Here is a 25,517-nt window from a genome sequence, read left to right on the forward strand (position 1 = left end):
TTAATGTCTCCAACCTCAAGGGCGGCCCACGAAGAAGCCGTCCGAGCCGCGTGGCCGGCCAAGATGGCGGAGGCGAGGAGTGGGGGATGGGCGTTTATGGCGGGAAAAAACCGCCACGCCGGAGGAACGACCGGGACATTCATCGGTCACTAAACTGTCACCCATCAAGGGCGAATCAGGTTGTAAAACCCCCGCATCCCCTCTAGAAGCGCTCCAGCGATCCGGGGAGCGACCCTTTGCGCCCTCGCCCTCCGACGCCATTGCCACGAGGAGAAGAATCGGGGAACCCCCTGCCCGCTATAAAAAGGTAAAATTACCTGCTTGCCGCTCCGAGCTGTAACGAACTGGTGTCCCAGTGAGTAGCTGCAATGAACGTTTAAAGAAACGTCGAATTAAACGCCTTTAAAGACGTTTAAAATTTTTTTTTTTTTTAAACGGAGCCAGCGGGAGGGGGGAGAAAAGGAGGGACCTGGCACCACCAGGTTTGCACTTGCTCAAAAGAGCCCTCAACCCCAGGCCTCAACAAAACCTAAGGATTAGGCTTGGAGGCCTAGCCAGAGCTGCTGCTGTGTGTGACCACCACCTGCTGAGATAGAGAACATACTGAGGAGTTTCCGGCAGCACATGACCACATATAGGGAGGCAAAAGTTTGCTCTCTATCTCCACCTGCTGGTAGATGGACACAACCCACCAGTCTATGGATTGATCAGCTTGATGATATGGAACGGCAGTTGAGAGAGACAAAAGGAGGAGAGGCAACGGGGTTAGGAAACAGCGCAGGGGGAGGAGGCACGCACGCTGCGTAACTGAAGCCACGCCCCCTCTCCCAGCTTCCTTCCTTCACGCGGCACCTCCCATATCCGGTCACGGTGGACTGGTCTGCTCTGCTGGAATGTCTGTGGCGTTTGTGCCGGAGAGGCTGCGGGGAAAGGTGGAAGTAAATCAGGACACCATCCAGCAGGTGAGCGGCTCGGTCTTTGGTCGAACTTGCCGGTGGAGTCTTGTGACAGGCATCTCTGGGGTCGAGGTTTAGCACAGTACGGGTGTTTCTTTGTAGATCTCGGGGGGAATCTTATTTACTTTGGAAAATTAATTGAACCGTTAGTGCATATGCGGATCTTGTACATCGGTAGCACTGAAGGGCAAGATATGCGCGTAGTGACTGCTCATATGCTTTCCTGATGGTGGTTGACTATTTCCAACATTCTTCTTTTCAGTTACTGGAAGAAAATGATCAACTTATTCGATGCATTGTAGAGTATCAAAATAAAGGCCGCGCAACAGAGTGTGCTCAGTACGTATACGATACAGCTCATTTTCAAGTTTCATTTACATTATTGACACAGAGGATTCCCATGCATTTATGCAGAAGATATCATGGTTTTACTTTCCATCTTTTAATAAGATTGGCTTAATTTGATAGATTCCTGGATTGTGGGACACTCCTCTGAAATTTAATAAAGACAAAGCCAAAGTTTTGTTAATTGACCTGTCGGACAACATCTAAAATTGAGGTTAGGTGATCCCAATTTCAAATTCGAGACTAGCATAAAGATCTTGGGACCCTTCTTTAACAGAACCTTGACACTGTAGTGGCTGGTCAATAATTTTTTTAATTTATTTTTTAACTTGGAAAACTAAGGAGTAGCAGTGCAGAGTTTACTGTTATCCCAACTTGATTATTGCAATATTTTAAGTACCTACTTGAAAAAACTGCAGGTGATTCAAAATACAGGTCTGGTTGATATATTCTGGCTTCAATAAATCCAATGAGCTTCCAGAGTACACCTGTGTTTGTAAGACTAAAACATTGAAGGTACTCTAGTTAATTTTCTTACTGTGGTGATAGGAGGAAAAGCCTCAAAAGATATTGGGGTCACTCCTTTGTTGATACAAACATCAACCTCATGGGAGCCCCCTCACTCATCACAGGCATAAAAACCTCCTACCACATAGAATAAGGCTAGCTGTGTGGAATAATCACACTTAACTACATATTGTATCCAGCTTTACCAGACTGTTATAAAACATATCAACTTATCTGTGCAGCTACTCGATCTTTATCGCTTCCACGGCCAACTTTGGCCAAGGTTTCGCCTCCTGCATCAGGGTCCTTGGAGTGGTTCAACCGGTCATAGTAACACAACAACCATAGTTCAGCTTGCTTTCTCCAACTCCAAATATATTCACCTTCTGATCTTTACTTCACATCTCACATTTCCTGCTCAGTCTTTCCTCTTTCAAGTCTGGTAGCATCCATAACATGGCGTCTCCGTTAAATACAGTTCACGTGACACGCCTTCAGTATGGCTCCTCCCCTTTAGACATCCACAACATGGCGTCTCCGTTAAATATAGTTCACGTGACGCCTTCAGTATGGCTCCTCCCCTTACTAAGAGGTTTCAGAAAAACTGGTGCCATTCAATCCTAGAATTAAGACCATTAGGGTCCACTGATTTAAGACGAAATATCCATCTTTGATCTTGTTGTACTAGAAAATGTTTTTTTGTCTCCACCTCTAGGATTTGGTTTTAACCGTTGTAGCACAACACATCGTAGGGATTCAAACAAATGTTTTTCTGTAACACAATGTGCCGCCAGCGGTGCCGTTGTTTTCATGATGTTGATTTTACTTTTGTGTTCTGTGAGTCTTACTGTTAATCTCCTTTACGTCTGCCCAACATACACTTTATTGCAGGGACAAATAATGCAGTATAGCACCCAGTCAGAGGTGCATGTGGTTTCTTGATCCAGATCAAATCTTCTCCCTGATTGTGGGTCCACAAATATTTGTGTGTTTATCATCACGTTACACATGCTGCATTGCCCACAGCTTTTATGCCCTCTATTGGGGGTACTCTCTTCTGGAATGCTCCTTAAAAGTGTTGGCGCCACAATTTCTCGCAGTTCCTTTGGTACAGGCGGATCTGCTCAGATTTGAATGATTTTAAGAGTTGGAACGGCGATTAGTGGAAAGAGGATACCCTATACCAATTGCGCGGAGAGACTATAAACGTGCTAGATATAACACCAGAGAGTACTTACTACTACCAAAAGCCCACGGAAGGACTTCAGATGAAGATATAATGACTTGTGTTCTGCGATACACTATGCTGGCCCCACAGATTGCAGCTATGATTAGAAAGAATTGGCACATTATTCAAAGGTTGTCAAGATTTGCCAGTGTTGAACTGAGAATGGCATACAGTAGAGGAAATTGTGGCACCGACAGTTTTAAGGAACATTCCAGAAGAGTACCCCCAATAGAGGGCATAAAAGCTGTGGGCAATGCAGCATGATGATAAACACACAAATATTTGTGGACCCACAGTCAGGGAGAAGATTTGATTTGGATCAAGAAACCACGTGCACCTCTGATTGGGTGGTATACTGCATTATTTGTCCCTGCAATAAAGTGTATGTTGGGCAGACGTCAAGGAGATTAACAGTAAGACTCACAGAACACAAGAGTAACATCCACATCATGAAAACAACGGCACCGTTGGCGGCACATTGTATTGCAGAAAAATATTTGTTTGAATCCCTACGATGTGTTGTTAAAACCAAATCCTAGAGGTGGAGACAAAAAAACTTTTTCTAGTACAAGAGCAAAGATGGATATTTCGTCTTAAATCAGTGGACCCTAATGATCTTAATTCTAGGATTGAATGGTACCAGTTTTTCTGAAACCTTCTAGTAAGGGGAGGAGCCATACTGAAGGCGTGTCACGTGGACTGTATTTAACGGAGATGCCATGTTGTGGATGCTACCAGACTTGAAAGAGGAAAGACTGAGCAGGAAATGTGAGATGTGAAGTAAAGATCAGAAGGTGAATATATTTGGAGTTGGAGAAAGCAAGCTGAACTATGGTTGTTTGTTCTTTTGCAGAGACCGGTTGAACCACTCCACGGACCCTGATGCAGGAGGCGAAACCTTGGTCAAAGTCGGCTGTGGAAGCGATAAAGATCGAGTAGCTGCAAAGATAAATTGATATGTGATAATTTTAACAGTCTGGTAAAGCTGGATACAATATGTAGTTAAGTGCGATTATGCCACACAGCTAGCCTTATTCTATGCGGTAGGAGGTTTTTATGCCTATGATGAGTGAGGGGGCTCCCATGAGGTTGATGTTTGTATCAACAAAGGAGTGACCCCAATATCTTTTGAGGCTTTTCCTCCTTTAAGTAAGAGAGATTATTATTCTCCAATCTATGACCATAGTAAGAAAATACTAGGGTACCTTCAATGATATATTCTGCCCACAAACATGACAGAATCACTCTGCTGTTTGTGGATCGCCACTGACGGTCAAAGCCAGAATTCAATTCAAAATGTGTACCATGATATTCAAAATATTTAATGGGAGAGTGGTATATTAATTTGTATGCTGAAAAGAAACAAAATATTGCATAATAATATTTATTACACTTTCCACATCCCAAAAGATTGTTACAAGAGTATTTTTATGTCAGGTGTTTGCTATCAAGCACCAGCCATCAGGAATTTAATTCCTGTAAATATTAGGATGATACAGAAATACTTGTAATTTAAAAGGGTTTTGCAATAATTTTCTTCAAAAAATATTTGGATATTATAATGTTCTTTGATTATCTTAGTTGGAATTCACATAGAACTTTACGGTGTTTGCAGAATACAAAAACATTTCTAATTGTAAGCAACAGGGAATAAGGTTCCTCTCTGAGGACAAGCAGGCTTATGTATTCTCACAAGTGGGTGACGCCAACCCACATTGCTCGGTCCCAGATTTATGAAAAGCATAAGCAGACCTTTGTGGAGCGCGAGACACACTCCACCGCACATGCACGAGTGCCTTCCCGCCTACCGTGAGAACGCAGTCTCCTCAGTTCATTTTCTACCGTGGTGATGAGAGGGCGTGGGTTTTTTTTAAAACCATCTCCTCATATTGCTCTTCCCTAAAGAGCTTTGCTGTGCCTTTTGGTGTTTGTTTTATTTTTTGTCCCTAAATAGTGTTCCTAGTTGTGGAACCCCCTTTTTTTTTGTCTTTCCCTTACATGTTTTTAGTTTGTTTTGTCTGGTTTTAAGTTTTCTTTCTTTTTTGTTGTCGTTCAGCCACTTTTAGGCCTTGACTTCAGCTGGGATTTTGCCTTCATTTTTTGTTGTGCCTTGCCCTTTTTCTGGCACCATTGCTTTGTTTAATTTAGCTGAGGAAGTTTTTCCTTCCATGTCCACGAAGGTTCTTAGTGGTCTTAAATGCTGTACCCGGTTAAATCGGACGATCTTTGGGAAGGACATCCATTCTTGGTGTCTTCATTGTCTTGGATCAGACCATAGCCCCATTAAGTGTGTTCTTTGTCTTCGCGTGAGGAAGAGGACCCAGGTTTCCGGAGAGGCTCAACGAGACAGGATTTTTGGAGTGAAGTCTGGTTCCTAGGCATCGAGGTGAGCGTTGCACCTGCTTTGGGAGTGACAGTAAGCATGGCAGCTGCTAGACCCTTAGACACTGGGAGCAGTGAAGCATTGAATGGGTCTCCACCTGCCTCGTGGCCTGCTGCTGTGCAGGGCCCCTGGGACTGTCCATCATTGGGCCTGACCCTGAGGCAGCGTGTGGATTTGACATCGTCCTCATCAGCACCGAGGAGACTCGGTGACATGCTTTGGGCAAAGGTCAAGAAGCATCAACATCGATTGCCCTCAACGCATGGTACTGGGATCCCTGGGGCGTCAAAGGATTCAGCACCCAAGAAGCATCGGCACTGGGAGGACCGCTCCCCTTCCCTACAGGAGGTGCCGATGCGTCGGTCTCCCAGTAGCCAAGACACAGCTCCTTTAACATAGTAACATAGTAGATGACGGCAGAAAAAGACCTGCACGGTCCATCTAGTCTGCCCAACAAGATAAACTCATATGTGCTACTTTTTGTGTATACCTTACCTTGATTTGTACCTGTCTTTCAGGGCACAGACCGTATAAGTCTGTCCAGCAGTATTTCCCGCCTCCCACCACCGGCTCCGGCACAGACCCCGTATAAGTCTGCCCTCCCCCATCCTAGCCTCTCAACCACCAACCCCTCTTCCCCCCATCACTCAATTTCAGCTAAGCTTCTGTGGATCCATTCCTTCTGCACAGGATTCCTTTATGCCTGTCCCACGCATGTTTGAGTTCCGTTACCGTTTTCATCTCCACCACCTCCTGCGGGAGGGCATTCCAAGCGTTCACCACCCTCTCCGTGAAGAAATACTTCCTGACATCTTTCCTGAGTCTGCCCCCCTTCAATCTCATTTCATGTCCTCTCGTTCTACCGCCTTCCCATCTCCGGAAAAGATTCGTTTGCGGATTAATACCTTTCAAATATTTGAACGTCTGTATCATATCACCCCTGTTCCTCTTTCCTCCAGAGTATACATGTTCAGGTCAGCAAGTCTCTCTTCATACGTCTTGGAACGCAACTCCCATACCATCCTCGTAGCTTTTCTTTGCACCGCTTCCATTTTTTTAACATCCTTCACAAGGTACGGCCTCCAAAACTGAACACAATACTCCAGGTGGGGCATCACCAACGTCTTATACAGGGGCATTAAAACCTCCTTTTTTCTGCTGGTCACACCTCTCTCTATACAGCCTAGCAACCTTCTCGCTACGGCCACCGCCTTGTCGCACTGTTTCATCGCCTTCAGGTCCTCAGATACTATCACCCCAAGATCCCTCTCCCCGTCCGTGTCTATCAGGCTCTCCCCACCTAACACATACGCCTCCCTTGGATTTCTACTCCCTAAGTGCATCACTTTGCATTTCTTCGCATTGAATTTTAATTGCCAAACGTTAGACCATTTTTCCAGCTTCTTCAGATTTTATCATGTTTTCCACTCCCTCCGGAGTGTCCACTCTGTTGCAAATCTTGGTGTCATCCGCAAAAAGGCAAACTTTACCTTGTAACCCTTCGGCAATGTCACTCACAAATATATTGAACAGAATGGGCCCCAGCACCGATCCCTGAGGCACTCCACTACTCACCTTTCCCTCCTCCGAGCGAACTCCATTCACTACCACCCTCTGGCGTCTGCCCGTCAACCAGTTCCTAATCCAGTTCACCACTTTGGGTCCTATCTTCAGCCCTTCTAGTTTATTCAAGAGCCTCCTGTGGGGAACCGTGTCAAAAGCCTTGCTGAAATCTAAGTAGATGACGTCCATAGCACGTCCTTGATTTAATTCTCCTGTCACCCAGTCAAAGAATTCAATGAGATTCGTTTGGCACGATTTCCCTTTGGTGAAACCATGTTGTCTCGGATCTTGCAACTTATTGGCTTCCAGGAAATTCACTATCCTTTTCTTCAGCATGGCTTCCATTACTTTTCCAATAACCGAAGTGAGGCTTACCGGCCTGTAGTTTCCAGCTTCTTCCCTATCACCACTTTTGTGAAGAGGGACCACCTCCGCCATTCTCCAATCCCTCGGAACCTCTCCCGTCTCCAAGGATTTATTAAACAAATGTTTAAGAGGACCCGCCAGAACCTCTGAGTTCCCTCAGTATTCTGGGGTGGATCCCGTCCGGCCCCATGGCTTTGTCCACCTTTAGCTTTCCAAGTTGTTCATACACACTCTCTTCCGTGAACGGTGCTCTATCCACTTCATTTTCAGGTGTACTTTTGCCAGTCCCTCTCGGTCCTTCCCCAGGATTTTCTTCAGTAAAAACAGAACAAAAGTATCTATTTAGCAAATTGGCTTTTTCTTCATCATTTTCTACATAGCGTTTTGCTGTATCTTTTAGTCTCACAATCCCCTTTTTAGTCTTTCTCCTTTCGCTAATATACCTGAAGAAGTTTTTGTCTCCCCTCCGTACATTTCTAGCCATTTGTTCTTCCGCTTGCGCCTTCGCCAGACGTACCTCTCTCTTTGCTTCTTTCAGTTTCGTCCGGTATTCCTCCCCGTGTTCCTCTACTTGAGATTTTTTGTATTTCTGGAACGCTAACTCTTTAGCCTTTATTTTCTCAGCCACTTGTTTTGAAAACCATATCGGTTTCCTTTTTCTCTTGCTTTTATTTACCCTCCTTACATGAAGGTCTGTGGCCCTGTTTATTACTTCTTTCAGCTTGGACCACTGTCCTTCCACGTGTTGTGCGTTCTCGCAGCCCATCAGCTCCTTCCTCAGGTATTCCCCCATTTTGTTAAAGTCAGTTCGCTTGAAGTCCAGGACTTTGAGTTTAGAGTGGCCGCTAACCACATGAGCCGTTATAAGTCCCAAAGTGTCAGCTAAGTGCTGCTATCAAGGGAATTCTCTAGCTTAATGGACCCAAATGGTAGTGTCTGATCAAGGACCTTACAGTTTATTTAACTTTTAAAACTGCCCTAGATATTAATAACTTTCCTTTTAAATAAATCTAGATATTGCCAATAATTCTAGCAGTTTCAGCTATGTAAAAATGCCCCTCCCCTTTATCAGAGCTTGGCAGGAACAGAAAGAGAGGTTTCCCAGTGTTAATTAAATTGATTAAGCAACAAGCCTTAAAAATTTAGGACAAGAGGAGGAAGTGACGTCACGGAGGTGAATGGCTGCCTAGCCTGTTAGCTCCCGCACTCCCCCAACGTTAAGCAGCACCAAAAGCGCCATTCGCAAAAAAAAAAATAGACCAGCATCACATTTGGGGACGAGGTATAAATCGAGCTCCACAAAATGAGCAAAACCGCGGCGGCGGCACAGCGGGTAAGCGAAAAACCGCCGAAGAAACAAGCCGGGAAGAACCTCTCGCGCCCAGCTTCACCTGGCATGGCGGACTCGGAAGCGCCGGCTAGACACGTGGCGCCGAGCCCCGCGGCTAGAAGGGAGCATTCCCCAGCGGATTTGGCGAAATGCCTGGACGCGATTAGAGAGGAAATAAAGGCCTCCCGAGTTGAAATATTGGAGCACGTCGACGCTATAAGCCTGGACCTTAGGGAGCTGGGTGGCAGAGTAGAGACCATAGAGGAAAGGCTCGATGAACAGGAAGAGCAGCACAGCTTGATGAACTCACGCATTCTAAAGCAGCAAGAACAATATGACGAACTTAAATATAAAATGGATGACCTTGAGAACAGAGGAAGAAGACACAATTTGAGGTTCCGGGGAGTCCCCGAAAGCGGAGATATGGAAGATATCCAACTGCTGGTGAGGAACCTATGTGAAAAAATTATGGGTGAGGCCTGGGACCCTAGTGCAGCAGCCATGGACAGAGCACACAGAGTGCAGGGCCAGAGACTTGAAAATAGACCCAGAGACATACTTGTGAGATTCACCTCTTATGCATTTAAGGAGATGCTGTGGCAAAAAGCCCGGCAGCTTTCAACCCTGGAATACAATGAAGCCAGGATCTCAGTATTTCAAGACCTTTCGGTGTTTACACTGATGCAGAGAAGGGCTATGCGACCAGTGACTGAGGTACTGAACAAAGAAAAGATCGCTTACAGATGGGCCTTTCCATTTGCTATCTGCTTTGCGATCAAGGGGCAACAGTGCAGGACAAGGAAGGTGACAGATGCCTGGAAAAACCTACATGAGGCTGGGTTGACAAAGTCGGAGACGGTGCCCACGGAGATGGCGGGGACAACAAAAGCACGCATGCAAAAGTGGAAGAGAGTCCCGGTGAATGAGAAGACAGCGAGACTTCAGACTTGAAAGCACAAAGAGGACTTTGATTAAGAGTGGACTGTTCACAAGGTTTAACTTGAGGTTGAACGGAAGAGTGAATGCGTGAGAATGAAAGTTGCTTAATACGAGGTGAGCTGGTAGTGAGGAGGAGGAGGTGTTCAAATGCTGTATAATTGAATGGGGGGCACGTGTGAAGGAGGGGGACGGAACTGGGTGGGGCGTTGGCCTTCGCGGCCGCTTTCCTCTGGTTACCCATGCAATGCCAGAGGGTATTGTCTGGTGAGTGGATGTTAAAGGGGGGGGGAGGGAGGGAGGAAGAAAGTCAGAGGGGAGGCTGGGGAGGGGGGGTTGGGTATACACCTTTCTTTGAACATGCTGATAGAACAGAATTGTTAAATGGTGGGCTATAAATTTTTCACTTATAATATAAAGGGCTTAAATTCTCCTTATAAACGGCACGCCCTTTGGCGTGAACTGCGTCTCGCGCAACCACAAGTGGTGTTTTTACAAGAAACACACCTTTTAAAAAAGCATGAGAAACTATTGTACTCTAAATGCTATCCACAGGTGGTGTGTGCTTCAGATGCCCTAGGAGTAAAAAAAAGAGGGGTAGCCATAATGTTCCACAAAAATACCACAGTCCAGATCTTACACACTAGAAGAGATAGGGAGGGCAGATTCCTGTTTTTACATATTAGCTTGGAACAGGAGGAGTATACACTGGTTAGCGTATACGCGCCCAACGAAAGACAGGAGCGTTTTTTCCGGCACCTCCAGAAGGAGCTGCAGGCCTTTGCCAGAGGGAAGCTGATAGTGGCCGGGGATTTTAACGCGACCATGAAGCCTGGCCTGGATAGATCGACTCCTCCTTCCCAGATAGATTGTAGAATTGCTAGAGCACTAAATGACCTTGTTGAGGGGATGGGGCTGTACGATGGGTGGCGCTTGAGGAACCCTAGAGGGAGAGACTTTACTTTTTTTTCCCAAGTGCATCACACTTACTCCAGATTGGATTACATTTTTCTTGACAAAACGTTATCGGAAGGGGGGGAAGAATCTGAGATAGGTCATATCACAATATCGGACCATGCCCCGGTCTGGCTTGCTGTTCCTTCCCTGAAGGAGGAGGAGCGAGATAAAAGATGGACATTTAACAACAACTTGCTGCAGGATCCTGAAACAGTAGCTAGCTTTATCCCCTTACTTAGAGAGTACTTTGATATCAATCTGGACTCGGGGCCTACATTGGGTACCGTGTGGGATGCATTCAAGGCAGTCTCAAGAGGACATTTCATTAAGTGTGCCAGTCAGAATGCCAAAGTACATCGCCAGAGGCTGGTACGTTGCATGGATAGACTGGCTACACTGGAAGATAAGTACAAAATTTCAGGTTCAGTAGCTGATTATCGAAAATTACAGGAGGTGAGATTGGAAATAGCGGGGCTACATGAGGATAGTTTGAAGTTTGTGAGTGCAAGGATGAAACAGGTTCACTACGCTTGCACTGACAAACCTGGACGCCTGCTAGCTAACAAATTGAGACAGCTGAGAGCAGATCGACATATTCTAAGAATTAGAGATGCAGGGGGGGGCATAACGCACAAATCAGCACAGATAAGGGACTGCTTTGCCCAATACTATGAGAACCTCTACAGAGAGGATGCCACAGTACAGACGGGGGAAATAGAGGGATACTTACAGGCTAGGGGGCTAGCGGCTCTCTCTGATACACAAAGGAGAGAGTTGGAGGACCCAGTGGCGGTAAAGGAGGTGATAGAAGTAGTCAAAGCACTACCAAGGGGGAAGGTGCCGGGATTAGACGGCTTCACGAATGAGTTCTTTAAGGCATACGTGACGGAATTAGCGCCTTACCTGACGATGATAATCAATGCTGTCAGGGAGGGGGCACCGTTCCCCAGGTCTATGATGGAAGCATGGGTGGCGGTAATACCAAAACCAGGCAAGGATCACATTGAATGTGCCTCATATAGACCCATTTCGATCTTGAATACAGATGTCAAAATCCTGGCCAAGGTGCTGGCTAACCGTCTGGGGAGGGTGCTCCCCAGTTTGATCCATCCGGACCAAGTGGGATTCATAGCCAAGAGACAGGCCATGGATAATATACGCCGCACAATAGACCTTATATACACAACGCAGAAAAAAGCAAGGCCCGCAGTGCTACTCGGTCTGGATGCAGAGAAGGCGTTTGACCGGGTGCACTGGGGGTATTTAGATAGGGTCCTGCATAGAGTGGGAATTGGACAGCATTTTAGAGCCTGGATCCAGGCCTTATACTCCTTGCCGAGGGCTTGTGTGCGAGTAAACGGGGGGAATTCAGTGACATTCGCTTTGGGGCGTGGAACTAGACAGGGGTGTCCGCTGTCTCCATTACTGTTCGCCCTGGCGATGGAACCTCTGGCAGCAGCTATACGTGAGAATAACGATATCACTGGAGTGCAGGTAAGAGGGCAGGAGTATAAAATTGCGCTATTCGCAGACGATGTGCTGCTGTCACTTACCAACCCATTGGTCTCCTTGCCTAACTTAATGAAAGAAATAGGGGACTATACACGGGTCTCGGGTTACAAATTGAATGCCAGCAAGTCTATGGGCTTGGCTGTGGGGGTCCCACGGGGATTGATGGAGACATTGAGGACATCTTTTGCATTTAAATGGGAGAAGAATGCAATATGTTACTTAGGAGTCAAGATCACGAATGACCTATCAGGCCTTTTTGAAGCTAATTACCCAGCTCTGAAGAGGGAGGTGCAAACAGACTTAGACAGATGGGCTAATATGGGATTGTCGTGGTTCGGGAGGATCGCGGCGATTAAGATGAACATCTTGCCCCGTCTTTTATATTTATTTCAGGTTCTTCCATTACAAATACCCCGAGCCTTTTTTTCTGGTCTCCAAGATAGGTTGATCCGCTTTATTTGGAATCAGAAAAGACCAAGGTTATCACGGGCTCTTCTTTACAAAAGTAGAAGGCTGGGGGGGCTGGGTGTGCCAAATCTGTTCTGGTACTATTGTGCAGCACAGACCAGAGCGGCGGTGGACTGGTTTAGGAAAGATAGTTATAAATTGTGGATTGACATTGAACAGGATTTAGTGGGATCACGGAAATTAGCTCATTTAATGTGGCTACCTCAGAAATATAGGGGAAGAGTTGACATGTTCCCGCCCACAGTACAGGCCACGTTCTATTACTGGGATCTTATGTTCATAGAACGTCAACCACCGGTATCGGGCTTAGCTCCCATAGCAGAAAACCCAATGTTTGAGCCAGGCATAGGAAACAACACCTTCAGGAGATGGGCAGATCAGGGACTGGATTTGCTGGGACAGATGCATCAAGAGGAGAAAATAGTGCCTTTTGTACAGCTGGTGGACGATTTTGGGCTCAGGGAAACGGATCACTATGCTTACACACAAGTACAACACTTTTTGACAGCACAGGCATACAAAAGTAGTCTGAAGCGGGATACGCACCCACTGGAGGAAATATGTGTAGACTCTAAGATCGAACGAGGGCTGATATCCTTCTTATACGCACAGTTGATGGCTACTGCCAGACCATATGTACAACATAGGAGGAGGTGGGAGCAAGAACTACATTTCACATTACCGGAGGCGGACTGGGTCACACTGGAGAAAAAGATTTTGAAATCAGCTCGAGCAGTGAATATGCAAGAGAACGCTATTAAAGTAATGTATAGATGGTATCTGACCCCGGTTCGATTGCACCACATGTATGCTAAAGTGCCTAAGGAATGTTGGAGAAACTGTGGGGGAGAGGGGACAATGGGGCACATTTGGTGGTCTTGTCCCAAAGCAAAGGCTTACTGGAAGGGGATACAAGCACGTACTCAGAAGTGGGTAGGTAAATCTGTGAGGTGGCATCCTCTAACCTTTTTATTTGGGCAGCGACCAATAGGTTTCACCTCAGATCAGTGGCTTCTGTTGAGAGGATCTCTGCACGCAGCCCGTTTGAATTTAGCACAACACTGGAAGTCACCTTTAGTACCCTCAATGGTGAGGTGGAACACTAAGGTGCGCTACATATGTGAAATGGAGAGATTGACTGCCCAGAGAGCTAAAACACTGCCTGCATGGGAAAGGGTGTGGGAACCCTTTCTAAAAAATTGTTCAGACTAATCAGTATGATGACAGAGCATTCGGGAAGGTGAGGGGGGAGGGGGGAGGGGCAGTAGGATAAGGGAAGTTATAAGTTTAAAAAATTAAAAAAACTTGGAGTAGAATTGCTGTTTATTTTAACATTGTCATTGATTGGAAGGTATTACTGTTACACACTCATGTAAAGCTTGTTGGATTCTGTACAATTGTATTGAGTCGTGCATTGAGTGATTATTGTATTGCTTTTGCAATGTTCAATAAAGACTTCTATAAAATCAAAAAAAAAAAAATTTAGGACAAAATATCAGGTAGTTTCTCACCTAAGCCAGTCAATTTGAGAAGTAAGGGATTTAGGGGTCAGAATAAACCTGTCCTTTTTGCAGGAGCTTGGTTCAGTCCCAGCACCTGGAAGTTAGAAGTAAAAGTGGTATGTCCTTTAGTTTGAGGCCAACCCTGCTTGCCCCCAGCTGTGGGGGGTGCTTAAGTCCCAAAGTGTCAGCTAAGTGCTGCTATCAAGGGAATTCTCTAGCTTAATGGACCCAAATGGTAGTGTCTTTGCAACCTGCGTCTGAACTGGCACCCCAGCTTTTCCCGGTGTCGGCCCTCGATGAGCGCATCCAGGCCTTGCTCCCTGAACTACTGGGTGGCCTAATGCAAGGATGTGCATCAGCAGCGGGGTGCTTGCATCTACCATTGCAGCCCCGCTTGGCCTTCAGCCTGCAGAAGTCTCAATCCCGGGCTACTCGGGAATGGAAGACCCAATTGATGGCTTTTTTTTTTTTTTCTTTTTGCATAGCAGTGCTGAAGTCATGTATTTATTTTATTTTATTTGTGACATTTATATCCCACATTTTCCCAAGGAATCTTGAGTTCATTGTGGCTTACAACATGAAATCAGTATAGCAGTGAAAGGAACAAAGTGGTACCAGTGGATTAAGATCATTATAAATTGACTAATCAGAAGGGTATAATAAGGGTGTAGAATAACATCTTAATTTCAATGGACAGCAAACAACAATCATTATAAGATTGAGAGAAGAGAAACAGTACGATAGAAAATTATTAATTAATGATAAGCATCATACAATTTAAGTTAGTGTAAGGATATACTTATAAGTACAATACATTGAATGATTAAAAAAATGAACTAATGTAAACTGAGATTACATTATAGATACACTTCATATTTGATATTATAAAAGGTTAATTTTCTTTTGACAGGAATTTGTTATAGAGATGTGATTTCAGGAATTTGCGGAACGGTAGATAATTATATTGGCGTTTAATTAACTTTGGTAGTAAATTCCACCATTTTGTTCTCTAGTAGGTGAGGTCAGTTGATACAACAAATTTATAAACTGTATTTCCATAATTGGGGAAATGTAATGTAAGAGAGTCTCTTGCAGCCATGGCACCAGGCTAGCTCTGTAGCTATATTCTGCTTAAAACTGGATTGTGTAAATATGTTGGAGGGAAAGGAAAGGCTAGTGGGCAGTGATAACACAGTACGCTACTTCAGGTCTTCTGCTACAGCCTGGAGGTATTCAGAGGTCTAGGAGGGAAAATGATTGCCACTACGTCAGTGCTTCTCAACCCTGTCCCCGAGGCATAGCCAGCCAGCTGGGTTTTCAGGATAACCATGCTGAATTTGTATGAGAGAGAGTTGCATACTGAGGAGGCAATGCATGCAAATCTAAAGGATAGGCAACGCCAGACCTCGAATGCCACAGGTAGGTCAGGTTTTCAGGGTATCCAGAATGAATATGCATAAAACTTTGCATGTACTACTTCCACTGTATACAGATCTCTCTCTTGACTATTCATTGTGGATATTCTGAAAACTGGAGGTTTAGGAACCACTGGCTTAGGCCGAGTCAGACGATTGGTACAGATATACTTTGGGATCCTGGAGCTTTTCTGTTTCAGTTGAGGATTCTGGCCTTACTCTGCCACAGCGGATCCTGGTGAGGCATTGCCTGAATATGGTAAAGCTTAATAGGGCATTCTTTTGGGGAGGGGGTGTCTTCCTGCATTGAGTAGCTGGCTGATATGGATGTGGGAAACGTATAGTATGGAAAAATTATGCACCAGGCACAAGAAGGTGGATAGGAGGTATGATAATGGCATGAAAGGCCTTTATTTGGGTGTGCCACTGCCCTCTATACTTATTCATTAGAACCCATGCATTACTTGATATTGAGAGCTTTCATTAATCCTCTGGCTGCTGCTGATATTGTATGTGCTTGGCAATAATGAACATAAGCATCACCTTACTGGGACAGACCGAAGGTTCATCAAGCCTGTATCCTGCTTCCAGCAGTTGCAGACGTTTAGTCTGTCTGTCAGGTCAGTGGGAAGTTGTCTTTGTGTTGTTTTTCTTTGCTATTTGCTAAATAAAGCATATCAAGGGCACCCATTAGTCACATGAGCACACGTATTATAGGGATAGTAAACTGTAGATAACTTCTTGATCTTTCCATACCAGAATAACTCCTTGAATTACTGAATGGACAAAAACAGTCCGAGAACAAGAGGTGCAGTGATGATATAGTCGTGGCTTCATCTTGCATCCTTCAATGGGCACAAAAACACATTCCAGGAAAGTCTTTACTTCTGCTGCCAGGTACTTTAAATAAAGATGGATCAGCATAGCACCCTTCATGCAGATAACCTTTTACAGGCAGTTCAGGCATGCTGAACTAATTCACAGGCTCAGAACGGAGCCTGTTTATGCACCGTGGAGTACGAATCCCATTCCACTTGTTTTCAGTATGAGCTTGCGTTTAAAAGAAAACGGTAACTTCTGTGCCCAGTAGCAGTGCCGGCTTTTTCTCCAAACTTGTTTGAACATTATTGGCACTAGGAAAAGGGTTCCTTCCAAGTGGGTCTTAAAGTCGAAGAGGATTGAAGCTACCTCCATGTTTGTGAGGGAGTTGCATTTGTTCACAGCACTGGCCTTCATAGTACAGTAAAAAAAAAACCCATTGCTGTGTTTATTTAATTAACAATCTACCATTTTTGTTGTAGGTATCAACATGTTTTACACAGGAACCTAATTTATTTGGCTACTATTGCAGATGGTAGCCCACAAAATGTACAGAAGCTGCCCCCAACCATGGATTCGTAGGGCAAGGTATTTATCAAACTTTATATACCCTATTCTTGGCATAGTCACTCAAGATGATGTATGAAAAAAGTGGCCTAGTGGTTAGGGTGGTGGACTTTGGTCCTGAGGAACTGAGTTCGATTCCCGGTATAGGCAGCTCCTTGTGACTCTGGGCAAGTCACTTAACCCTCCATTGCCTGCCGCATTGAGCCTGCCATGAGTGGGAAAGCGTGGGGTACAAATGTAACAAAAATAAAATCCAAATTAAAATAAGAAATATGATTATAAAATCAGTAAATGATTAATACCCAAATAATCATTTTAAAATTAAGCATTTTCTTTACAAAACAAATACAGTTTCAAAGCTTTTTTGAAAGCAGGATTAGACGACATATTTTTCATTTTTTCTGGGTAATTGTTCCACTCTGCTACTTGCCTAAAAGCCTTTTTTTTTTCTCCATAGTTGCTGTCTAAGAACAGATGTATCTGCTAATGACAAAGTTTTCTGAAAGATCAGAGATGATGTTTAGGTGTATATACTTGAATACGAGGACCCTGAAATTTTTAAAAACGAACAGTAAAATTTTAAACATACCACTTGCACGAATTTGTAACTAGTGCAATTTATATAATAACTGCAAAGTACTGGTTCTTCTGTCAGTCTGAAATCTTGCCAAGGTATTTTGAGCCACTTGAAATTTCCTTAATTTTCCACGTAAATCCACATCTAAAGCATTACAATAATCTAACGAGCATAATGTAAGTGCCATTTGTATCCCGCTAAATCCCTACAAACCAGGTTCAAAGCGGGTAACACTGTGCCACTGTTCTGAATAGATCGGTGTTCAAAGGTTTTAATTTTCTAATAACCTGCATCTTAAAATAGACCTGTTTTTATAACCTGGAATACTTGTTGATTAATTCCTTCATCTTCCAAGATCACTGTTAAAACTTTCAAATAACCTGTTGTAACATTTTCTTCCCGACTGACACTTGTAGACGAAGTCCTGTCCAATCAATATTCCCTAAAATAGTGGAACAGACTTGTTCACATTCCTTATCAACTCCCTGTTTTCTCTGCTGTTTCTGCCACTTTTTTTCTAGTAAATGCTCACTAGGGAAATGGGTTACTAACAGGCTCATTTTCAAAGCACTTAGCCTCCCAAAGTTCCATAGAAACCTATGGAACTTAGCCTCCCAAAGTGCTTTGAAAATATGCCTCTAAGTATGTCATTTTTATAACCTGCCAAAGAAATGTCTCTACACTAGTTACCTAAAAGCTAGAAGTACGTTTTGTGAATTATCTGCATGGATCTTACACACATGCACAAATTTTACTTATATCTAAGTATAGCTATTGCTCAATCTACTGTTAAGAGAACATTCGGTCACGCTGATGCAGCCTTCCAGTTGTTAAAAAAATGGTATTCTAATAATTTGTAATGCTTCTGATTTAATTGGCAAATCATCTTTGGCAAATCACGCTTTGAGAGTGCGACCCCGCTTCGAGAAAAACTACACTGGCTCCTTATCAGAGAACGAATAAATTTCAAAACCCACACAATGATCCACAAGATTATCCACGGGGACGCCCCAAGCTATATGATCAACTTGATTGACCTTCCAACCAGAAACATGTTAGAATCATCACGGACATACCTCGACCTACATTACCCCAATTGCAAAGGTCTCAAGTGCAAGTCCTTTTATGCATCCAACTTCTCCTTTATGGGCAGCCAACTCTGGAACACTCTGCCTCGGTGTATTCACGCAATCAGTGACCTTCTACTCTTCAGGAAATTACTGAAAACTCACCTGTTCAAACAGGCCTACCCCAACGATCCATCCTAACCACCTAACCGTGCAACAGAGCCAAGGACATTGATTCTGCTTCCCCCACTCACCTACTTACCACTCCTCACCCCCACCCCTGCACCCTTACCCTCCTGTACTCACCTCCTCAACTTCCCCACCTCCTTTACTGCCTGTTTTCTACAGCATGTCAACCCCTACACAAAACTATGTAAGCCGCATTGAACCTGCTGATAAGTGGGAAAGTGCAGGGTATAAATGTAATAAATAAATAATTGGAACAAATACCATATTTTTGCACATATAAGTCGGACATGAATATAAGCTACGGATGTTCTGCCATCCTGTAAATGCACCTCTACAGAAGCCGTACCTATGTATTAGTTGCACCAAATGCTTAAAGGGCTCGATCGTGGATGTTAAGATGTCGGCAAATTGTATTAAAATGTGTTTAAATGGATGTTCGAAGCCAGTGCCAGATTTAAACGTTGATAGTAAGCCACAAACAAATGTATGTGCTAACAGAAAAGGTGCCAGTGAGGGCTGACACTTCCATTTTTGTCTGGGCATGCACACAAGAGCCATGCTTGCTGGTTTGAATATTTGGAGATGCCATAACAAAAGTCACACACAGCGGATTTTAAAATTACGCGATTCAGTACGCCAAAGTTCATGGAAATTGAGAAGCAGGTCGAGAGTTTTCAGTAAATGAGACATGCATCTGATGGAGAAAAGAAGCCAAAATGGAGAAGCTGAATCCAAAGAACGCTTATAGGCTGCATGGCACTTAACACACTAATCTTTTAGGCGTCCTTTTACAAAGGTGTGGTAAGTGCCCTTGCTTGTGCCACAGCCCATATTTTTTTCCTTAAAATTGTAAAAGCAAGCAGTGAGATCCTTGGGTTGATTTGGTCCCTCACTGTGCACATGGTTTATTTTCACTGTGTCAGTGATCTTGTTATCATAGAGATGATATTCTCCACAGTCTATTATACTACTTACTCGTAGGCCAGATGTTCCACTGTCTGGGATTGCTTGGAATCTCAAGTTACGCATGCAACTATAATGTTCCATATCCTCTGCTTTGTTAGTTACCAATGTATGTGCATGCTGTAGTTTATCCATCTTCTGCTCCAGCAGTCTTGAATGCATCACTGTGTTCTTCCACTTTCTGGCTCTGTATTGTCAAGGCTTGAACCTGCAATAAAGGTGCCTGCAGTAGGCCCTGCAGATTGGGCTGCTGTTATGCGTGCTACCCCATCGCCTTAGTTTATTTATTTAGATTTTGCTTACATCTTTTTCAATAGTAGCTCAAGGTGGGTTACATTCAGGTGCACTGGATATTCCCGTCCTGGGGGGCTCACAGTCTGATTTTGTACCTGAGGCAAAGGACAATTAAGTGACTTGCCCAAGATGTCAAGGCTGGTGCTCTAACCTCTAGGCTACTCCTCTACCACTTGAACCCACCACTGCCATGGGGAAAAGCTGTTTTTGCGCTGTCTGTCCAGCCTCGAGCATTAGCTTGCGACAATCAGTGGTTTTGTGGGACAGGGTGCAAGGAGCTGAGCCCTCACCCAGTCATTGAGGTAATTGATGTCGCTGCGTTTCGCTGGAGAGCATTAACAGCTCCTGGAAGCGGGAACCCAACCTAAGGGTCACGTATTTGATGTATATTGCCTTTCTGTGGTAAAAACCAACTAGGTTTACGTATTAATATACAAGTACTTTCTCTGTCGCTAGTGGGCCAACAATCTATGATCTGTATTTGAGGTAAGGGAGGGTCAAGTGACTTGCCCTGGATAATGAGGAGCTATAGAGAGAATTAAACCCAGTTCTTTGTCTCCTTATCATTATCATCTTAATTTCCTTTGGTTTTTCTATACTTTTGTGGAAAACATAATTGGAAGATGTGTCGTAATGATTAAAGAAAATCAGCCACATAGTAACGGGTAATCACTGTCATGAGGTGATTTTTTTTTATTTTGAAATATAGTAAACCCAGTTAAAAACATAGAAAAATTAGGTAAAGACCATACAGCCTATCCAATCTGCCAATCCATGCCGTCTACTCTCTCTATCACTTCATTAGAGATCCTGTGTGCTTGTCCCAGTCTCTCCAAGAGGCCATTCCATTAATCCACCATCCTTACTGTGAAGTAGTATTTCCTCAGGATGAGTCTATCCCTTCACGTTCATTTTATGCCCCCCTTGTTCCAGAGCTTCCTTTCAACAGAAAGAGACTCAGCTCCTGTGCATTTATGCTGCAGAGGTATCTTCCCTCTCCCACCTTTCTTCCAAAGTATACATTCTTAGTCTAGCCACATGCGTATTGTGAAGACGTCCACTGCCCATTTTAGCAGCCCCCCCCCCCCCCCCAAAGTTCATCCTCTTTATATCTTTTTGAGGGTGTGGTCTCTAAATGAGGGGTTCACCTCCTTTTTCCTACGGGCCATACTTCTCCCTAAGAACGCTTGTAGCTTTTGCCTTTAGATATATTAACATCATCCCACCTCTCTTTTGTGGACAAAGTCCTTTACCCCCTAAACTGTACTGTACCCTCAGGTTCTTGTAGCCCAAATTCATGATCCTGCATTTTTATTTTTAGCATTAAATCTTAGATGCTAAGTGCCAGGCCGTTCCTCTAGCTTTGCTAAAATAAACCTTCTACCTGATTGATTTTGATATCTTTCTTGCAGCTAGAAGTGCCATCAGACGCCGTACTCTCACATTATCTACATATCAGACACCATACTCTGTTCTCACATTATCATTGGCGTCATCCACAATGAGGTAAACCTTACCAGGCATCCTTTCAGCAATATGTTAAAAAGAACCAAATCTTGTGGCATTTCTCAGAATGATCTCTGTTTACTACTACCCAGTGTCACCTTCCATTCAACCAAGTCCAGTCGGTCACTTTAGGGCTTATACTGAGGGCACTCAAAGTTTGTTTAAAATCTTTAAATACACCACATCTAGTGCTCTCCCTCAATCTAACTCTGGTCACCCAGTCAAAGAATCAGATTTGCCTGGGAAGACCTCCGTCTAGTTCCCCTGCCCACAGCTCTTAACCCTTAAGCTACCTTTGGGGAAGGCACTTCCTACTTGCATATATTTAATTTGTCCCTCTCCCAAGGTCCAGCCTATTTCAAATAGATAAGTTTGTCCCATTATTAAAACACTAGTAAAAAAAAAGGCCCGTTTCTGGATCAAATGAAACGGGCGCTAGCAAGGTTTTCCTCCCCAACACCCCCTCCCTCCCTACCCACCGGTTCGTCGTTCTGAAGCCACTGACGCAATAGGTCCGCACCTCGTGAACGCACCTTCATCAGCTTCTTGGTTGTGAAGCTACTGACGCCATTGCCCCGCCCTCGATGTCATCACATTTGATGCGAGGGCGGGGCCCAGCGACATGGTGCTTTCGGTGGCTTCACCACCACGAACCCTTCATTATGGAAGTGATGTCCGTTTCCTCAGAACGTTGAGGGTGAGTTTTAGAAGTGGATACCTATTAAAATTAGAGTTTAACCCAGTATCGAATCTGTACTGGAAAAAAAGATTTAAGTGATTCTTAGTGCACCTAGCATTAATTTGTCCATCCTCTCATCCTTGCCCTATGTACTACAGGTTGATCTTTGTTATGGTCATTTAGCAGTCAGACGCTAAGAGCATCTGATGCATGCGACCCTGTTACCCCATCACCTTAGCAAATAATGTCCTTTGCAAATTAAGTTTTAGCAAGCATGTATGAAGTAGTGTCTGGAGGAGAACATGGTGTTCTATTTTATGCATGCTTGATTACATTTAGATTTTAATACCTACCTTAACCAGGAATTAAGCATCTTTGTATACAAAACAAAAGGACCTGCAAACAGAAGTCATCTGCAGGGGCTTAGGATAAGGAGCAGAGAAGAAATTCCCTGTGTAGACTATTCTTTTTTTTTTCCCCTGGACTGGTCCATAAAAACCTAGTACATCTCATGAGAAGTAGCATTTTAAATCTTTTAAATTTCTACTGATGCATAGAGCCAAATTTTAACATGTTTCACTCCTAATGGATTTTGGTCAGATGTAGGAGAGTAAGAGTTTCATCATTAAGCTTTATTCTGCTCTCTAAAGAACAATTTTCATACCTCTTGTTCAAGTAGGTAGTCACTCCTATAGCAGGGGTTCTCAACCCTGTCCTTGGGACCCACCTAGCCAACCAGGTTTTCAGGATACCCCCAGTGAATATGTATCCTCTAACTAATAACAGTTCTAAAATTCACCAAATACTTTCAAAGTATAAGCAAAAATAATTTATTCATATTTATTTATCTCCAAATCAAAGTACATAGTCCTAGTTACCGTGCAATCATTAAATAAATATGAATAAATTATTTTTGCTTATGCTTTGAAAGTATTTGGTGAATGTTAGAACTGTTATCATTAGTTAGAGGATTATTATTTGATCATAACAGGATATTAAGTGACACTCCAGATTGTGGGTCAGTGAATATGTATGAGAAATTTGCATGGAAATCTCACATATACATATTCAGTGTGGGTATACTGAAAACCCAACTGGCTAGGTGGGTCCCGAGGACCGGGTTAAGAACCCCTGCTCTGAAGTAAAGATTTATTTACACTTTCAAGAAAAACACACTACTAGACTGAACAGTCCCTGCAGCAGCTGCCACACTAATGTACTATATAATAAAAATAAAAAGGTGTATTTCTTTATTTATATTCTCCATTTAGCCAATGCAGCTCACAAATGGTGGTGCTGAAAATATTTATTTAATTGTTGTTAGTACCAGTATACAAATACTGTGCACAATTTACCAACTTTTTTGCATTTGTATTCCCTAAGATCAAATTTAACATCTAGTTTTTCTTCTATTTTAGAGTGGTGCTTTGCTTACGTCTGGTGGAAGTACAAAATTCTTATTGAACTGGCTGCGGCATCATTGGCAGTAGAGAGATTAATAGTTAAATGCAAATATATGTGATATTTAATTGTTCCTTTTAAGTTAATATTCATTAAATAAAAATTTGCTATAAAAACATGAATTTCCCAAAATTCCCCTTTTATGTTTGAATGTACTCATTTTAAAATAGTATTATTAAGATAACAATTGCCAGTAAGAGTGTTGGGGTGGGTCACAAGCATTCCTGCCATGTTCAAATTTTAGATTCTACCCTATCCTACTATACCTACAGCAGTGACAGTGTGTGTTAAGTAAAAGTGCCAACTGTGGAGCCTTTGAGCCCAAGCTTTTAGGCCTCTGCTGGGTCGTGCCCCTTCAAAAACAAGACAGAGTTGGAAGGGGTAGTATGCAGGGGCAGACTGAGCACTTGACTCAAGGGAGGGAGGTTCCAATGGAAATGCTGGCCCAGTGGGTGGTGGAGAGGAGCTAGGTGAAGGGAGAAGGAAGATACAAGGGCATATGGAGAGGCAGAGGGATGGGGAAGAGGCAAGAAATAGGCAAGGGCTATGAAGAGGGTGAGACAGGAAGGGGATAAGAATGGGAGAGATTAGGGGGTTGCATATCAGAATAATGAAGTAATATGGAAGTGGAAAAGAAAGGTAGACAAGTTACAGGGAAGGAGTGGAGAGGCGATAAGTGTAGTGGGTGGAAATGGGGTATTAGGAGGTGTGTGAGAGGACATGAGAAGTGGGAAAACTAGTAAGTAGGTGAAAGATGAAAATGAATAAAGTGAGGACTGGAGAGAAAGCAGTCCTAGGCAGATAAAAAGGCATTTGAGAGAAACCGAAAAAAAAAAGATTAAACATGCACGCTCTCGTTATTACTAAGACAAAAAGAAAAAGCATTTCCTTGTCATCAAGCAGATGCAGCCATTACAGATGGGTTGTGTCCATCAACCAGCAGAGGGAGATAGAGAGCACACTTTTTCAGTGCCTCATACCAGCTTGCTCCACTGTCTCTCTTCAGTATTCTCTATCTCCCCTAGCAGAGTGGCTGCCAAGGTTGCCAGATGGGAAGAATTTTCCCAGCCCAAAATCAGCCCAAAAAATGCCCAAAGTCAAACCCCGCCTCCCACGTCACCAACCCCGCCCTTATGTCACCAGCCCCGCCTTCCACGTCATTATCCCCGCCCCTGACATCAACCACGCCCCTGAAAAGCTTCTATTGGACCACATCGGACCAATAGAAGCCCCGGGAAAGCTTCTATTGGACCAAAGTGGACCAATAGAAGCCCCAAAAAACGCACAGCGACCACAGGAAAAAAGCCCAAACCCGCCGAAACTTTTCCGCAGCTGCTCGCAGAAAACCCGCCCAGTGTTGCGGGAAGACCGCAACCCTGGCAACAATGGTGGCTGCAGCTTCTTCGAGCTCCATCTAAAATCTGCCTGGAGGTTGCTCCTGTGCTTTTGCCAGTTGTTAGCAGGGGTGTTGGAGGCTATAGCAGCTTCACTTTAAAGGCACATAGGTTCACCCTTTCCCTTCCTTACCCATACCTCCGTGGATGTGGACACATTGCTTAGCTTTCCCTGTCCTTCCCCACCAACAGTGGATGCAGGCACATAGGTTCGCCCTTTCCCTGCCTTTCCCACTCACCTGAGCCTCCAGAGTTCTATTTACCTCTGCTTTCCTCACAGCGTAAAAAAAAAAAGGAACAGAGGTTTTTTTCCTTGTCTTTTTCTGTGGGACTGGAGCTGTGATACTCGGTCCAGTGAGGTAAGAGTGTTTTCTGACTCCTCCGGGGTGGGCCCGCGATCGGGGTGATTTTGGCCTTTATGATATTGTCAGAGCTTTGGCTAAACACATGGCAGTGGCGGCTCGCCGTCTTCTTTGGCTACGGCATTGGGCGGCGGACATGGCCTCTAAGCAAAGGTTGGTGAAGTTGCCCTT

General features: G+C 44.1%; 1 protein-coding gene across 4 annotated transcripts; it reads left to right on the forward strand.

Annotated features, from left to right (window-relative positions):
- Nucleotides 1-818: 818 nt before the first annotated feature.
- SS18L2 (SS18 like 2) lies at nucleotides 819-23,712 on the forward strand. Of its 4 annotated transcripts, none has more exons than XR_003942247.1 (5): nucleotides 819-962; nucleotides 1,219-1,295; nucleotides 16,770-16,875; nucleotides 17,312-17,526; nucleotides 23,548-23,712. XR_003942247.1 is itself a non-coding variant. In XM_030204441.1 (4 exons), the coding sequence occupies exons 1-3, from the start codon at nucleotides 894-896 to the stop codon at nucleotides 16,867-16,869; spliced, it is 246 nt and encodes an 81-aa protein (XP_030060301.1). In that variant the 5' UTR covers nucleotides 821-893; the 3' UTR covers nucleotides 16,870-16,875; nucleotides 23,548-23,712. The 4 variants fall into 4 exon arrangements, 1 of the variants encoding a protein (XP_030060301.1); XR_003942248.1 differs by lacking the exon at nucleotides 17,312-17,526 and adding an exon at nucleotides 20,547-20,609; XR_003942246.1 differs by lacking the exon at nucleotides 17,312-17,526 and adding an exon at nucleotides 21,357-21,450.
- The last annotated feature ends 1,805 nt before the right edge of the window (nucleotides 23,713-25,517 follow it).

Source organism: Microcaecilia unicolor, chromosome 5, assembly GCF_901765095.1.
Source record: "Microcaecilia unicolor chromosome 5, aMicUni1.1, whole genome shotgun sequence".
In the NCBI taxonomy this organism is placed as follows: Eukaryota; Metazoa; Chordata; class Amphibia; order Gymnophiona; family Siphonopidae; genus Microcaecilia; species Microcaecilia unicolor.